This window comes from Echinops telfairi, unplaced genomic scaffold (genome assembly GCF_000313985.2).
Source record: "Echinops telfairi isolate 266 unplaced genomic scaffold, ASM31398v2 ScPeMD7_5868;HRSCAF=6743_1, whole genome shotgun sequence".
In the NCBI taxonomy this organism is placed as follows: Eukaryota; Metazoa; Chordata; class Mammalia; order Afrosoricida; family Tenrecidae; genus Echinops; species Echinops telfairi.
This window is the reverse complement of record NW_022109768.1, coordinates 10,125,854-10,142,733: the sequence shown is the minus strand read 5'-3', so window position 1 is coordinate 10,142,733 and position 16,880 is coordinate 10,125,854. Positions and strand designations below refer to the sequence as shown.

The 16,880-nt window shown below is 45.1% G+C and overlaps 1 protein-coding gene across 1 annotated transcript in view; it reads left to right on the top strand.

Moving 5' to 3' along the window:
* ARHGAP10 (Rho GTPase activating protein 10) overlaps positions 1-16,880 on the top strand; it is a 275,523-nt gene that overhangs the window by 157,930 nt on the left and 100,713 nt on the right. The window contains exon 16 of the mRNA XM_030887201.2: positions 66-225. Within this exon, the coding sequence (XP_030743061.2) occupies positions 66-225 (160 nt within the window). The remainder of the gene's footprint in view (positions 1-65; positions 226-16,880) is intronic.

Genomic DNA, 16,880 nt, shown 5'->3' with positions numbered 1-16,880 from the left:
ATTCTCCCAAGTATCACCTGTCTTTTAATCAGAGATCATTCCCCCTCCCCCCCAATCAAAATTAGTGTTTCGAATCACTCCAAGCAAAACCTAATGACCGTGGCAAATTTAGGAGTGGTGTTTGGACCGACTCTTATGAGGCCGCAAGAAGAGACGGTTGCTGCCATCATGGACTTGAAGTTTCAGAACATTGTGGTGGAGATCTTGATTGAAAACCACGAAAAGGTAAGGTTTCCCTTGTTTTCGTTTGTTTCTAAGAGAAAGCATATGTTTGACTTGGCAGCCTGTGATGCACCCCAATTCCTTTAGATTTCCCTTCCCTTTGTAAAAAAGGTTTTGTTATCATGCTAATGAGCATGCTTCAGCTATGTTCTTCCGGGGCTTCTGTCTTCTGATGAGGCACCAGAGCCCAGAAGCGTTCTTGGTGCTTGGTGGACTCACTTGTTAAAGGAAGGGGCGGGCCGCTAATCAAGCTGCGAGTGCATATCATGAAGCATTTGGGAGATTTTTCTCCCTTCATGCTGGTTCTTGGAATCGTCATGCAGTTCTGTTTCTGTGGCACACGGGGGAAGTATGCGTGTGTCAATCCACGGAGGGTTTGGAAGCTTTGAAGAAAGGGACAGTGAGGAGAGTGAAGTTGAGAGGCAAGTGAGCTGGCCCCAGTGGAGCCTGAGCATCATTGAGGTGAGCATGGGGAGCAGCATTCCTGAGATCTGCTGTTCAAGGGCAGCTTCTGCTGGACAGCTACTTTTAGAGGTAGCTTTCCTCTCTGGTGAAATATCTTCCTCATTGGACTCACCTGGTGTGGAGGGCAGGTAGAGTGAGGACAGTCCGGGAAGGGTGAACTCCTCAGATAGTCTCAGGCAGTAGTACATCTGGGGAATGTGTCTGTGTGTGTTTAGGGCACATCGGGGGCACACTTTTCTGGGCCTTGGCTATGTGATTGAACTTGGTTTGAGTTGGGAGATTCTCTAGCAGGGGTGAAGGAGCCCTGGTAGACATATGTAGTGGGCTGTGCATAGGACTGTTAACCGCAAGGTCCGCGGTTGTAACCCACCAGTTGCTCCACGGGAGAAAGATGTTGCTGCCTGCTACCATCAAGATGCGCGCTCTCAGCGTCTCCAAGAGGCAGCTCTTCTCTGCCCTGTAGGGTGGCCGTGAGTCAGAATCGGCTGGATGTCAGGAGAGTGGACCCTGCTTGGTCACACTCTGCCCGTGCACTGCACCCAGCACTGCCTTGAGTTCTACAAGTAAACACAGTGGACCATCATCACGGTGTGATCTTTTTTCCAAAACGACTGCGGTATTCTCCGCTGTCCTGGGAGAACCATTCTGCTCCTTCTGCGCTCCGTGGTTACAAAAATGTTCACCAGCACGTGTGTCCTGTGTCCCCTCCCGCTCGACCCCCCAAGGTTTATTCGACATATCCTCCAATTGCCACAGAGGCTTCCTCATATAAAGATACTCTTGTTCTGTGCCATTGAGCCAGTGTAGGCTCACAGCAACCCCATGGGACAGAGTAGAAATGGTCCCATAACATGTCCTCGACTGTACTGTTTATGGGAGCAGACACCAGGTCTCTTTCACTTGGCCCAGGACCCACGGGTAGATTTGAACTGCTGACTTGCGCCACCAGGGCTCCTACATATTAAGGGTACTGAAACCAAACATATTGGTTTTGAGTTATGGTGACCCTCTGTAGAGTTGCTAAGGCTGTGGCTGGTTGCTGGAGAAGCCTCTTCTTTCTCACACAGAGGGGCTGGTTCAGCTCTCCAAACTTTTGGATACCCAGTTGATGCTGACTCATGGCGACCCTATAGGACAGGGGAGACGTGCTCCTGTGAGTTTCCAAGACTGTCTCTGTACAGGAGTAGAATGCCCGGTCTTTCTCCCTCAGAGGTGCTGGTGATTTTGAATTGCTGACCTTGCAGTTAGCAGCTCGTAATCACTACACTACCAGAGCTACTGGAGAGGCTGGTAGTGAAGGGGAAATTGTGATTAAGGCTCTGAACATACAAATGTGAATAACTGCCTTACAAATACTCCTGAGGAGCTTTTTTATTAACCTAACAACTGAGGAATATACGAGGTAGTATGAAGGAGACGACAATTGTATTTCTGGTATGAAGGAAATGGGAAGGGATAGGAGAGTGGATATTCGTAATGTACTTCTTTCATGAGATGCCCCGGAGGCATAGTGGTGATGCATTGGGCTGCTAGTTGCAAGGTCTGGAGTTCTAATCTACCAGCCGTTCTGTGGAAGAAAGATGGGGCTTTCTACTCCTGTAAAGACTTCCACTCTCAGAAACGCACAGCGGGCAGCTCTACGCTGTCGCATAGGGTGGCTGTGGAGTCAGAATCGGCTCTAGGGCAGCGAGCTCGGGTTTGGTTTTCTTGGAATGACAACCTGCCCGGCCTCGATTAGTGCCAGCTTAGATTAGTGCTTCTTGTTGGCCACGTATCCTAGCCCCTATGAAGAGAGAAATGTGAAAACACGTGGATAGGTAGCCACTTAAAAGATTTGCGTGTTTCTGATGGTTTTGCAGGCTTGAAAATAACTGATCTAGAATAGAGATCCACACACTTCTGTACATTTCCAGAGAGTAATTGTTCACTTTTCAGGGCATATAGAGCAGTCTCTGTAATAACGACACAGTCCTGCCACGGTAGGGTGAAAAGAGCCATGACCCATTGCTGCTGAGTTGATTCTGACTTAGAACGGTGTGCCATAGGGTTTTGGTGGCTGTGAACTTTTGGACACCTTTTGGTTAGTAACCCAGGACTTTGCCATCTCTGTTGCCCAGGGATTCTGAAGGCAGTCGGAGAAGTTGCATAATGAACAAGTATGCCTGTGCAGTCGCTGTGAGTTGGAGCTGACTCAGCTCCATGGTAGTGGTGGCGTTTCACTACAACCTCCTCCACCCTCATTCACTCCCCTCCCGAGATGAATGGTCACACTGCGTGGTCGAGCATGAACTCTGGGTCGATTCCTTGAAACATAATGTAACACAGCAGTCACAAACTCAGGCTCCATCATCAGGCCACCTAGACAAAATCCTACCTCCATAACCACTTACGAGGCTGTAGCTGTAACCTCACTCAGAGCTCTGATGTGTCCAGTTAATTAGATAATAAAGGTGTTGTGCTTGGCACGCCGTAAGAACTCAGTGATGCTGGCAGGCACAGGGTACAGTATAAGGGACTTCAACCCTGGGATGTAGAGGGCTAATCCCTTTGGGTGTATTAACCGATGGCTCAGGGCATTGCCTCTGGGCGCTGTAGCAAGAAACTCAGGACTGTAAGTAAGATCATTGCTTTGAGACCAAAGACTGAGTGTTCCTGGCTTGCTCTCCTCTAGCATAGCTTCCCAAATTTACTTGACCTACTGCCCTCTACTAATAACAAAAAATTAAGTTCCCCCATGTAAGTGAAAACTTTTTTTACTATTGTTCATAATCCAGGTAAAGTGTAGGTATCTGGTTTTTCCGCCCCCCACCCCCCACCCCGTTGTTCCAGTGTCCCGCAGGGAGTGGTGTCACCCACTTTGGGAAACACTGTCCTATAATTTTATAGCTAGATATGGAATGTAACAATCTGCAAGGGGTGACTGAACGTTAATATTTAAAACACCAAACTCACTGGTATCGAGTCAACTCTGACTCCAAGCAACCAACCCTCTAGGGCGGCATGGAACTGCCCCCTGGGTTCCCAAGACTTTCACTTTACCAGAGTGAAAAGCCTCATCTTTCTTCCACAGAGTGGCTGGTGGTTTTGAACTTCTGATCTTGCAGTTAGCAGTGCAACTGGTAACCACTACATCACTAGGGCTCCTTAATATTTAAAAGGAACTGTTTAATTTTGAGAGTGTGATTGACTTCTGAAATATAGGAAGTACTGCTAATTTATAAGATTAAATAATTTTTACTAACATTTTCCCCCCAGCACTTTTATTGGCATATAATTTATATAGCAATAACACAATTCAATAATTCAATCACATCAGTAAGCGCTATACAATGATCACCGCCGTTTCAGAACATTTTCTCTGTTCCTGTACTCATCATTGTTAGCTCCCCAAAGATTGCTTTTCTTCTCTCTGTAGTCAGAGCTGGAGAGAGCATCAGTCTGGAATGTGGGAGTCCGTTTCATTAGTATCTGAGAACTGCTTGTTCATAGTAACAACAAAACCCGAGTATTGCTTTTGCTGACATTAGCTCTTTCTCGTGGCAGCTTATGGTTGGAGTCAGAATTTTAAGGAGCTAGTACCTTCCTTAAAGATGGGCGTTAGAAGGTTTATGGAGTGTGTGATAAATGTGTTTGGGAATGCTTCTGCAGGGTGTTTTTTTTTACTCAAAGAACTACTTCTATTTGTCTTCTCTGACCCATCTCCCTCGTTCTCAAAGCTTCTCTGTATTTGGAAAATGAAGATGATAACAGAAGTGCAGCTGTACCTTCACTATTAAGTAAAAAAAAATAGATCTGGTTTAAAGAATCATATTTATTCTTCAGGGATGTACCTCTTCATCTTTTTTGGGATCATAGGCCACTGAAAAGCTGACAGAAGCTGTTGACTCACTCCTCAGAAAAGTCACTCGTCTCCCCAGCCCCAACAAGCCTGCTAATAATCTCAGAGACTCATAGGCCTTCACGACCTGCTGGTGGACACCAGGTGAAGAATCTTTGATTGAAAACAAGAACTGTCTTGTTACTTGTTTCTCTGCAATCAAGGGAATGCATGATTTTTGTTTCTTTTTCAAAATACATGAGACTGCTTCACAAACTGTTGGATTTGTATTCCATTGTATTTCTAATTTTGACACCCATAGATCAGGACCTTGCGAATGGCTTTCCTCACTTTTGCTTGTGAAATAGGGAATTTGAAAAGAGGTAAAAGTCCTTAGTTATTCATTTGTGTATTAGAAAAAACTTTGATTTTTATTGTGATCCATTAGGTGCCAAGCACGCATTAGGTGCCGAGATGTGGAGCTGAACATTACAGCCCATGCTGAGAACAGGCCATCGTCTGGAGGTGGACGTACTGTTTAGGGACCTGTCTCCAGTAGTACTTACCCCATTCTCTGTGCTAAGTATTTGACATATTAATTATTTATCTTTGGCGGTCGTTTCTTTTCCCTGCTCGAGTGTGAGCTCCTGGGAGGTAGGTATGATCTCTTGTCCACGAAGAAGAGTACTTGGCACGTGCTGGTTGTTAGGTCACCGCTGTGGCTCAGTGGAGAGCCCGTGTGCAGTCTGTTGCCCATTCCTGTGCCACCTTCATGACCAGGAGCATGCGCCACCTTCCAAGTTAGGGGTCTCGTCTTCAGCACTAGATCGGGCAGGATTCTGTTGTGATTTCTAGTGTTTTTTTTATGGTTTTAGGTGGGTGGAGGTGAATAGATCATCAGGCCTTTCTTCTTAATCATTTATAGACCAGAAGTTCCAGTGAAGTCTAGCCACCATGGGTGACTTTGCTGTGATTTGAAGTATATATAGCATAACTTTTAGTGTCACAGACACATACAAGTCACTGTAGCACAACAAAAAGTGGTGGTATAGATTAGATGATGAGTCAGTTGACATTTATAGACTGAATGAAGGAATTTAATAAATTTTGAGGGGGTTGAGGAATGAGATGAAATCCTATTATAGGGCCGTCTCTTGGGTCTAGTTGCATTTACTGTTTGTTAGAACAGTTTTTGTTTGTTTGTTTTAAGATCATAGTGATCCATTGTGTTTACAGCGAAAGTTTACACAGCAGGTTAGGTTCCCCGTCAACAATTCCGACAGATTGTTCATTGACATTGTTTACCTTCTTCACAGTGTCTGAGCATTGTCATCATTTATATTCTGGAGGTTCCCCTCCCAGTAATCTAGCATCCTGCTCCATTACCTTCTCATGGGGGGGTGGGGGGGGTGGGGAGGGAGTGTGTGTGTGTGTGTTTTAAAGAAAGCTCTTTTTGACAGCACGGTGCAAAAATCCCATGACAAACAGTTTACACAGGGTTCCAGGGGGAGTCCAGAAACAGAGGGTGGCACCTAGACCAGGCGTTTTGTTTTTAACTTTTTTTTTGATTAATTATTGCGGCTTGGGTAAAAGTTTAGAGAGCACATTGGTATTACAGTCAATCGTTAATGCAGATGTTTATTTTGTGACACTGACTGCAGTCCCCATAATATAAGAAAGCACGCTTCCGATGACTTCTCTCCCCTCACGGTTTCCCTTTGCCCTTCTTTCGTATCCCTTCCCCTCTTCTGAGCTTTGGAGACAAAGCCTGTTTGATCTGGGATGGCTCCTTGGTGTAAGACTGTGATCTCTTTCAGAGTATTCAGCAATGGTAGTGGGGCACCATCTAGTTTTTTTCTGGTCTTGGTATCTGGGAGGCCGAGCCTTACTTGGGCTATTAATCCTTTTGAGTAATTATTTCCACATCTTTGATTTTCTTCATTCTTCTTTGCTTTAGATGTGGAGAGACCAATAGTTGCACCCGAGATGGCCAGTCACAGCTTTTTAAGACCCCCGTTGCTGCTGGCCAAAGTGGGACTTAGAACATTGTCATTGTGGACAATGTTACACCAGTTGACCTTGACGTTCCCAGAGACGGAGACTGTAGTACAGAGCCCTCAGACCAAGTGACTCATTCTCTCGCGGTGGGTTTAGTTAGAGCTGAGACACTTCATGACCCTGGCCCTGGGTATGAATTAGAGCAGTTGGTAAGGAGCCCTTGTGGCAATAACAGTTAATGGCTCAGCTGTTCATTTCAAGATGGGAGGTTTGAAGCCACCCCGTGGTTCATAGTGAGAAAGACTGAGCACCCTCTTGGCTAAAGATTCTGGCCAGGAAAGCCCTATGAGGTAGTTCCACTGTGTTACACAGGGTTGTTTTATGTTGGAATTTGGCTGAAAGTTAACAGCGGCAATTAACAACAACGAAAAGCAGGCCTCGTTTGTGTGAATATTGGTTCCCACTGAAGAGATATATTTGAAGGCTGGCTGGGGATTATCATTACCAATATGATAAAGCATCTTCTTAGCTGATATATCAAGTTTTTTGTCTTGTTTCTTTTTGGGGACATCAGTGGTGGATTTGGGTCTCCTTTTATGGTCCTGTCAAATTGTCTTTACACCTCATTAGTGTGCACTAAGCCACGAGATCGCTTCGTGGAAAGATGGCTGCTATTCAATTTCAGAAAGAGAAATAATTAAGACCACAGGCTTTGAAATTGTGTGAAAGTCGCTCAATTTTCATTCGATTAAATCCTAATTAGGAAAATTTCATGTAATTTATTTGTGAAAAATGCTGGTTCTGGGTCTTGTGCTAGGAAAATGGGACCTCAATTTAATACAAGACTTTCTAAGTGGCAGCAGGTGAGGCAGCTCTAACAGTGATGGCAGATGAAAGTGGGCCCGGGTTCAGAGAGGGTGCGCTGAAGAGTTACATAGCAGACTCTCCATTGTTCTTCTCTGCCTTTCTGTGGCAAGCCAGCGCTATGAACTCACACCCAAGGTTAATTAGAATACCGAGGTTTCAAGCAAATGTGGTGAAGAAAGCTGATGGTGCCCGTTTATCAATAGATATAGGGTCTGGGGTCTTAAAGGCTTGAAGATAATCAAGCGGCCATCTAGCTCAGAAGCAACAAAGCCCACATGGAAGAAGCACACCAGCCTGTGTGATCACGAGCTGTCGATGGATCAGGTATCAGGCATCAAAGAACACAAAATCATATCATTGTGAATGAGGGGGAGTGCAGATTGAGGCCCCAAAGCTCATCTGTAGGCAATTGGATATCCCTTACAGAAGGGTCATGGGGAGGAGACGAGCCAGTCAGGGTGCAGGGTAGCAACGATGAAACATACAACTTTCCTCTAGTTCTTAAATGTTCTCCCCCACGCCAACCCCCCCCCATCATGATCACAATTCTACCTTACAAATCCAGCTAGACCAGAGGATGTACACTGGTACAAACAGGAACTGGAAACACAGGGAATCCAGGACAGATGAACCCCTCAGGACCAGTAGTGAGAGTGGCAATACGAGGAGGGTGGAGGGAAGGTGGGATAGAAAGGAGGAACCGATTACAAGGATCTACATCTAACTCCCTTCCTGGGGGATGGACAACAGAAAAGTGGGTGAAGGGAGACGTCGGACAGTGTAAGACATGACAAAATAATAATAATTTATAAATTAGGGTTCATGAGGGAGATGGGGCAGGGAGGGAGGGGAAAAATGAGGAGCTGATACCATGGGCTCAAGTAGAAAGCAAATGTTTTGAGAATGATGATGGCACCAAATGTACGAATGTGCTTGACAGGATGTGTGGATTGTGATAAGAGTTGTTCGAGCCCCCAGGAAAATGAGTTAAAAAATGAAAGAAAGAATCGCGAGGTTTCCTGTCAAGGGAGGGCGTAGGAGGACGTGAGTTTCCGTTTCTGGACTTGCTGCTTGGCTTTAGCTTTGGAACCAGGAGGTTGCTTTTGGCTTGGGGGAGCAGGGGGGACTCCCACTTGCATGAGTTCACATTCGGAGGCCTTCATTTCCCCCTTACCGCTCCACTTTCCCTTGGAGCTCTGAGTGTGGTTCCATTCCCACCTGCTACTTGTTGCTCCTGCTCAGCGGCACGTTGGTCGTGAGTCCCAGCTCAGCGGAGAGGAAGGCTCTTTCTGCTGACCAGGCGGTTGTGCAGACTGCTTCCTGTAGACGCCTACCAACTGTCGGCACAGGTTCCCCGACAGCTGTCCCACAGGAACCACCCAGAGTCCTGACTCGTAAGTGCCAAGAGGGGCGCGGAGAGTTCCTCCGTGTCCGTGTTGGTGCGTGCAAAGGAAAGAAGAGGATAAAGAGCAATGCGCCTCCAAGAGGGGGGAAATGACAAAAATGCGTAGAAAGACGCAAAGGGAGAGAAGAGGCCTGATGTGTAGCTGAAGGAGAGAAGGAAAAAGGATGCCTTTTCTTTTCCTCAGGTCCTTCGGTTCCTCCCCCAGGAACATGAAGAGTCGACCCTAGAGCAGAAGAGCACGTTAAGCACATAGTTAAAGCAAGATAGCCTTCCATCAATCGTGGCCTTAGAAAAAGACCTCTGCTTCATCCGCCCTGCAGATCACATTGTGTCCTTGCCTCCGTGCTGTTCTTATAAAAACCAGATAGATGCATTCCATAGGAAACGTAATCCATATGTTTTGGCTTCGTTTGCACATAATGCATTCAGATGTTGTCTTAAAGAAGTGTTCATGGGCCAAAATATTACCAAGGTCATTCATCCCTTGCAAACATTGCTTTACCCAGGTGGAAAAGGTTATTACAAAATTCCCACAGATTTTCACGTTGGGGCTGCACCTTCTATGAGTTTGGCATAACTTTTGTTCCTAACCCAGTCTGCTTGTTATGCATTAATCTGGTGCATTTTATTTAAAAAAATTTTTTTTTCCCATTTTATTGGGTGCTCCTACAACTCTTATTACAATCCATACATTCATCCATTGTGTCAAGCACATTTGTACATTTGTTGTCCTCATCATTCTCAAAACATTTGCTTTCTACTTGAGCCCTTGGTATCAGCTCCTCATTTTGTTCCCCTTCTTTCCCGCTCCCCCCTCCCCCATGAACCCTTGATAATTTATAAATTATTATTTTGTCATATTTTACACTGTCTGACATCTCCCTTCACCCACTTTTCTATTGTCCGTCCCCCAGGAAGGGGGTTCTATGTAGATCCTTGTAATTGGTTCCCCTTCTCTCCCCGACCCTCCCGGTATCGCCACTCTCAGCAATGGTCCTGTAGGGATCATCCGCCCTGCATTCCCTGTGTTTCCAGTTCCTATCTGTACCAGTGTACATCCTCTGATCTAGCCAGATTTGTAAGGTAGAATTGGGATCATGATAGCGGGCGCGTGGAGGAGGGGGGAAGCATTTAGGAACTAGAGGAAAGTTGTATGTTTCATCGAATCTGGTGCATTTTGATGAGCGGTGCTGTGAGTGAGATACGGTGTCAGATTTGGGGGGACATAAAGAATAGCTCGTCCAGCAAAGGAAAGAAGAAATGTCCAGAAGTAACTACAGGTATGTGAGAGTAAGTGCTGTCAGGGCGAAGTCAAGAAAACGCAGCTGAGAGACTTGAGAGGAAAGTCACAGTTTCGTTGTGGGGAACGGTTTCCTGTGTAGGTGGTTTGAATAGGATTTGAGAACAGAGATTGAACAGGTGGAGATGTCTTCAGAGGACGTTTCAGATGCAGGAGATCATGTAATTAGAGACGCGCAGCATGCCCCTGGGAACGCAGCTCACGTTGGAACATGGGTGAGCGCCATGAGCTGGGGTTGCAAAGGGAGGAGGGCCAGGTGTGAGCAGGTTTAGAGTGCCATGCTAGACTTTGGGATTTACTTTTAGATGTGCCAGGAGCTCCACTGGTTTTCAGGTAAATTGCTTCAGGAAGCTTCCTAAGACCGCAGTGGTTGAACTGGACAGGAGAGAAGAAAGGGGGAATGCCAGAGAATGTGGCGTGGATTGAGGGCAGTGAGGGTGGACGGAGAGCATCGTGTGGTGACGTGGAACAGATCCAATCCAAGGATTGGATTTGTGGCGAAGCGCAGAGGAAGGTCTTTTAAGTGGTGCTGAGGGTTTGATTCTCGGGGAATCTGGTTCTCATTAAAGGAAGGGAAACAGTGGTGTGGGGGACAATAGTAAGATGAGTTCAGTGTGAAGCCTAATGAATTATATCTGTTGGTTGGATAGCCAGCAAGATATGCCTAGGTTTGCTTTGTGTTTTTCTTACAGGATGAAAGCATATAGATAGTATAGTAAGGGTTGATGTCGGATCAGATTCGGGAGGGAAGGAAGGCAAAGAATGGGACTGATACGACCTGTGGGTTATACAGCTGAGATTATTCGCTGCTACGGACCCAATCCTGACGCAGGGTGGCTTCATACACAATAGAAGGAATCGGTCCTGTGTCAGCCTTACAGACCCCAGTGTGCTCAAGTTCAGGGTCTCTCAATCCCTTGTTGACCTTACCCTTGACTTCACCAAAGGTCATAACCTTCTCTAGTGATTGGTCCCTTTCTTTCTAGTCTGTCTTAGGGTGGAAGCTGTCCTGAAACCCGTGTACCATGGGAGCCCCTACTGAATGTTGAAATAGCAGTGGTTTCGATTAAAGCATTATAACAACACACAAGCTACCAATATATGATAAACTAGCAGACAAGTCCAGCTAAAAAATCACTATGAAATTATAGTTACCTATTAAAATGAGTCAAGAGGCCACATTCTAAAGAGCTTAAATAATAAAAAATCCTTTTGGGGGGTTAGGAAGTCCATGCAGATTAAACTCATCCTGTTATTTAAAAAATATTTTTTTAATGTTCTAGAAAATTTATTTATAATGTGATTTCTTCTGAGTCCTGAACCCTTCAAGGGACTTTGGTGCTGCTACAGAGCATTTGAGAATCTTCAAAGAAAACGGTAATATCCGGGTGATCTTCAATTAAAAAAAAAAATTGTAAAAATTGCCAGTTCTAAAAGTAAGATGTAAAAGGTAACTCTAAACCAATCACTTTATTCTGATGATCGTTTTTGGAACACATGAAAGCTTTATTATAGTATCCTTCACGATATTCTTGTTACCGGGTTTTGATTGGGTTTTCAATGTGGTCAGTAAACACTGGGCTTTGGGTTGGTGTTCTCGCTCTGTGGTGCTGCAGGATGCTCACTCCCACCGGCCACTGTTGACCTGGCACTTCTATGATGGTCAGTAGGTCCAGAGCTTTTTTTAAATGAGTATTAGCTGGACCACAGACTGGCAAGAGGCAACCACATTTTATTTACATGAAGTTTACCCTTGCTAAAGATTCTTTTTACTCTGTCAAAATGAGTATGCTTTTGGACACTGGAATAGGAACTCTGGCAGTTTGTGTTACACTTTTTGAAAGCCATTTGTGAAGGACATGCCTTTTGGAAAAGGCTGATGATCTAGGGTCAAAGGTGAGTTGGGTACCTTTGGATTTACCCCTCTTTGCCAAACGTGTAACAAAGCCCCAGACTAGTGTCATTCAGTGGTAAAAGACACTAGAAAGAGTTGATGTGTCAAGGACATACTTGTTTCCCCGTACATGTCCCCAGTAATCGCCATATTATTAAATGGCGTGCTCATAAAGTGTGTCCACCACTCGCCTACCACTTTGTCCTATAGTAGTGAGTTGCTCATTGCTGTGATGCTGAAGCTATGCTACTGGCAATTTAAAAACCAGAAGGCCAGGGTGAGCAGGCTTTCAGCAGAGCTTCCAGACAAAGAAGAAACGATAAAGAAGGAATAGGCGAGCCACTTCTAAGGAATTACCTAAGGAACGATTGTCTGATACAGCTACTGGAAGATGAGCAGAGAATATCAGAAAGCTATTTACTTGGATTTTGCTGACTGTGCAAAGGCATTTTAACAAAAAGGAACATAACAAACGAATAACATAGGAAAAAATGGGAATTCCAGGCACTTCAGTGTGCTCATGTGGAACCAGTACTCAGACCAAGATGCAGAACAAGGGGAGACTGCGTGGCTTAACATCAGGAAAAGCGAATGTCAGGGTTGCGTTCTCACTGTATTTCTTTGATCTGGATGCTGAGCAAGTCATCCGGGGACTTGACGATATGAAGAGGCAGCCTGGGGATTTGAAGAAGGTGCATCAGTAACCTTCCAGATGCCGATGACACACCTGGGGTGGCTGAAAGCACAGCGGTGTAACTGGGGAAGATCAAAGACTACAGCCCTTAGACTGGGTTACATCCCAATAGAATAAAATCTCACAACAGGACCAATAGACAACAGCATGACAAACTGGAAAGATTTCTGAAGGGTTTCAGTTTACTTGGCTCCACAGTCAACATTCATGGAAGCAGCAGCCAAAGAAAGCAAACTGTATTTCAGCAGGTACATTTGCTGCTTAAGAATATACAGTCAAAAAAAGCAAAGGCATGCCACTTTGAGTAATAGGATGTACCTGACTCAAGCGATGGTATTTTCAGCCCTTTCATATGCATGTGAGAACTGGCTGATGAATCAGAAAGACGAGAGAAGAATCCAGGCGCTTGAATTATGGTGCTGATGAAGAATATTCAAAGTACCACGGACTGCCAGAAGAACAAACGCGTCTGTCTTGGAGGAAGCACCTCCAGACTGCTTCTGGGAAGAAGGAAGGTTGTAATTCATGGGGTGTGGACATGTTATCAGGAAAGACCAGCCTTGGTGAAGTGAAGGGTCTGTGGAAAGAGGAATTCCCTCGACGAGATGGGCTGACAGCGTGGCTGCAACAGTGAGCAAAGCAAGCAACATTTGTGAGGCTGTCGCAGGACTGGGCAGTGCCTTGCTCTGTTGTCCATCGGGTGGCAGTGAGTCAGCGCAGACTCGTCGGTACCGAAAATGAAATAACAACATGAAGACTATACAACTGTGCATTGCGCTACTCTTGTTAACCTGGGGGACCACCTATATAACCTGCTTGTCTAGCCTTTGTGCCAAAGTAAATGGTGGAAGACATTCTCTGTTTAGTCCTAACTTGCTGCTGGTCCAGCCTCACATGGGCTGTGTGTGATAAGGGGCAGGCCACTGCTCCATTTCTGTTGCTACACAAAGAACACACATCCTAGCTGCTTTCCAAGTTCTTCTTTAATATAAACTAGGCCAGTTTTTTTTTTAAACTGGGTATGAGGTACCTTCCAGTCTTAAAGTGTGCTTGTCAATGAATGGAAATATAAGTCTCTTTAAAAAAAACCCAAAACCGCTCCAAATGCTTCTTCATTTAGCTTTGCCAGCACCGGGTTGCTAGGCGGCAACACTTTCCATGTGAGAGAAAAATAAGTCTTAAGCAAGAACAACAACCAAACTCCAAAGCGTTATGCCTTTCTGAGTAGTGACTGCACACTGCTGAAGTCAACATGCCACAGCAAGAATGTTTGACAATTTTGAGATGTCAACCACCTTCCTTCCCGTTTTCATGAATTTTGACACCTTTGGCATTGCCGTGGAAAACTAGCTTTGCAGTTTGTTTGCTTTTCCCCCCAAGAAGGCCTGACATTTTCTAGAGTGCTTATACAGAGCCTTGAAAGGCACAGAAAACTTGCTGTTTTCTTTTTTAATTCTTCTTTATGGAGAGAAGGGACATCATAATGACGCTGTTCCACATTCTGCACTTGTCATTAAGCCATGCCCCCAGAAGTCTTTGTTGATGGGAAAAACAAACAAACAAACAAACAAACAAACAAACCCTGCGATGGAATCAGTTCTGACTCCTAGTAGTTCTGCCCTGTAGGACAGATAAAACTGCCCCTTTGAGTTTCTGAAACGGTAACTGGAGTTGTGATGGGAGTTGAAAGCCCTGTGATTCTCCCTCAGCAGCTGGTGGTTTCAAACTGCTGGCCTTGTGGATTTCCATCCAACGCTTAACCACTATGACACCAGGGCTCTGAAGGTGTGTGCTGGAAAGCATTTCTTTAATTGTGGCTAGTACAGTTTACCTGGGGACCAGCCAATGCATAACCACCATGCCCCCAAGGCTCCAGAGTGACTAGTGGTTTCAAACTGCTGACCTTTTAGTTAAAGCAGCCCAATGCTTAACAACTGCACCATGATCCTAGAAAGGCCTATGTAACAATTCTACTCTGTCACACGAGGTCACTGTGAGTTGAAATGGACTCAGTGACACCTGACAACAACATAGACAATGTACTTGGGAGGTCTCCATAAAATTGAAGGTCTACAATATAGGAATGGGTTTAGTCTTTGTTGTCTAAGAAAGCATGCTTTGTATAAGTGAGTAGAACTTAGCAAGGGGTGTGTCCTCTCCATGCCCCCAAAGATAGAAGAATTTCATACTATTTTAAAATAATAGGAGTGTGCTCATGGTAGGCATAGAATTAGGGAATTTGGGGAAGAGGAGTTAGAACAGAGTTAGTGGATTGGTGAGACCCTGCCCACTCTGAAATTGTCTGCCCAAGTTTCTGTAGATTCAGGGCAGGAAAGGTAGATTCTCTGGGCTTGGAACTTGGAGATAAGTCAGTATTTGTAGAAGGAATACTTATGATGAAGAATATGATCCTGGAGTTCATCCCATTTGTATGGTGCTTATATGCTCAGCAACATGAAGAGTATTGGGAAGGGAAATGTAGGAATCCAGGTGGGTGGGGTTGCTGTAGCCATTGTACAGGTATGTGGGACAGCAGATGCTAATGTGGGTGTCTGCCTCTTAGGTCAATGTAGTGCTCACATCTTATTCTTGTCAAGTAAGGCCATCAGCTTTCAGAGTGGCCTCTTTTCCTCTTTCAGGATAAAACTGGGAATAATAAGAATTAGAATAGATGACATTGGTAGGCTCTTTTCTGTGTATGACATGTTATTAAAATACTGAAATATGCTACATGTAGTGTAAGGACACCTGGGTGTTTCCCTGATTGAGCTCCTGGATGCTATTGGAAAGGCTGCAGCTTGAGCCCCCCAGCTGCTCTGCAAGAGAAAGAGGTATTTCTGTAAAGAGACCCCATGGGCAGTTCTCTGTCTTGCTGAGTTGCGTCAACCCGATGGCAATGGGTTAGTTTGGGAATAGACAGTAGATCACCATGCAGTCAAGTGAGCCCTAGAGTAAACCTCCTTGGTTTGGAATCTCAGTTCTACCAACTTGTGTGGCTGCCAGCGGCCTATTTAGTCTCAGTCTAAAGGTAAAATTCGGGATAAAGTACCTACCGGATAAGAACTGTTATAAGAATGAGGTGAACTAATTTATGTAAGATTGTAATATTACTGCAACTCTCCCCATGAGGAAGTGGAGCTCACTGAGATTCAATAAAGAGCTGGAGTGGTGTCCTGGGTTACACATTGAACTGCTAACCCCAAGGTTAGTAGTTTAAAGCCATTAGTCATTCTGTGGGAGAAAGATCAGGCTTTCTGCTTCCGTCTAACTGTGTAGCCCCAGAAACGCTGTCCTGCAGGGTCAGTGTGAGTTGGACTTGACTCGATGGCAGTGAGTTTGGTTTGAGTTTTTTGAGGTTCAGTAACTTGCTCAAGGTCTATGTCAGTGGTTCTCAAACTTCCTCATGCCGCCACCCTGTTGTCGTGACCCCCAATTATTAAATTATTTTCGTTGCTACGTCATAACTGAAATTTTGCTACTGTTATGAATTTGGCGACCCCTGTTAAAGGGTCATTTGACCCCCAAAGGGTCATGACCCACAGGTTGAGAACCCCTGGTCTAGAGAGTAGCTGACCTTGGGATTTGAACTTTGTCTGTTTCCAAAGTCTGTCTGTTTTCTTATATCCTCCATTGTCCCTGTCTGATATAGAGACATTTTAAGCTACGTGACTCTAATGACGTGTTTGTATTTTAAGGGCATGAAGTGGTTGAAAGATGGTCATAAGAAAGCGAAATCCTCTCAATAGCCATTTTCCCTGTCTCTCTCTCTCTTTTTTAAATCGCTTTATTATGGGCTCATACAACTCTTATCATAATCCATACATACATCAATTGTGTAAAGCACATTTGTACAATCATTGCCCTCATCATTCTCAAAACATTTGCTCTTCACCTAAGCCCCTGGCATCAGCTCCTCATTTTTTTCCCTCTCCCTCCCCACTCCCCCCTCCCTCATGTACTCTTGATAATTTGTAAGTTATTATTTTGTCATATCTTGCCCTGTCTAATGTCTCCCTTCACCCACTTTTCTGTTGTCTGCCCCCCAGGGAGGAGGTCACATGTAGATCCTTGTAATTGGTTCCCCCTTCCCACCCCACCTTACCTCCACCCTGCCAGTATCGCCACTCTCAGCAGTGGTTCTGAAGGGATCATCCGCCCTGGATTCTCCATGTTTCCAGTTCCTATCTGTACCAGTGTACATCCTCTGGTCTAGCCAGA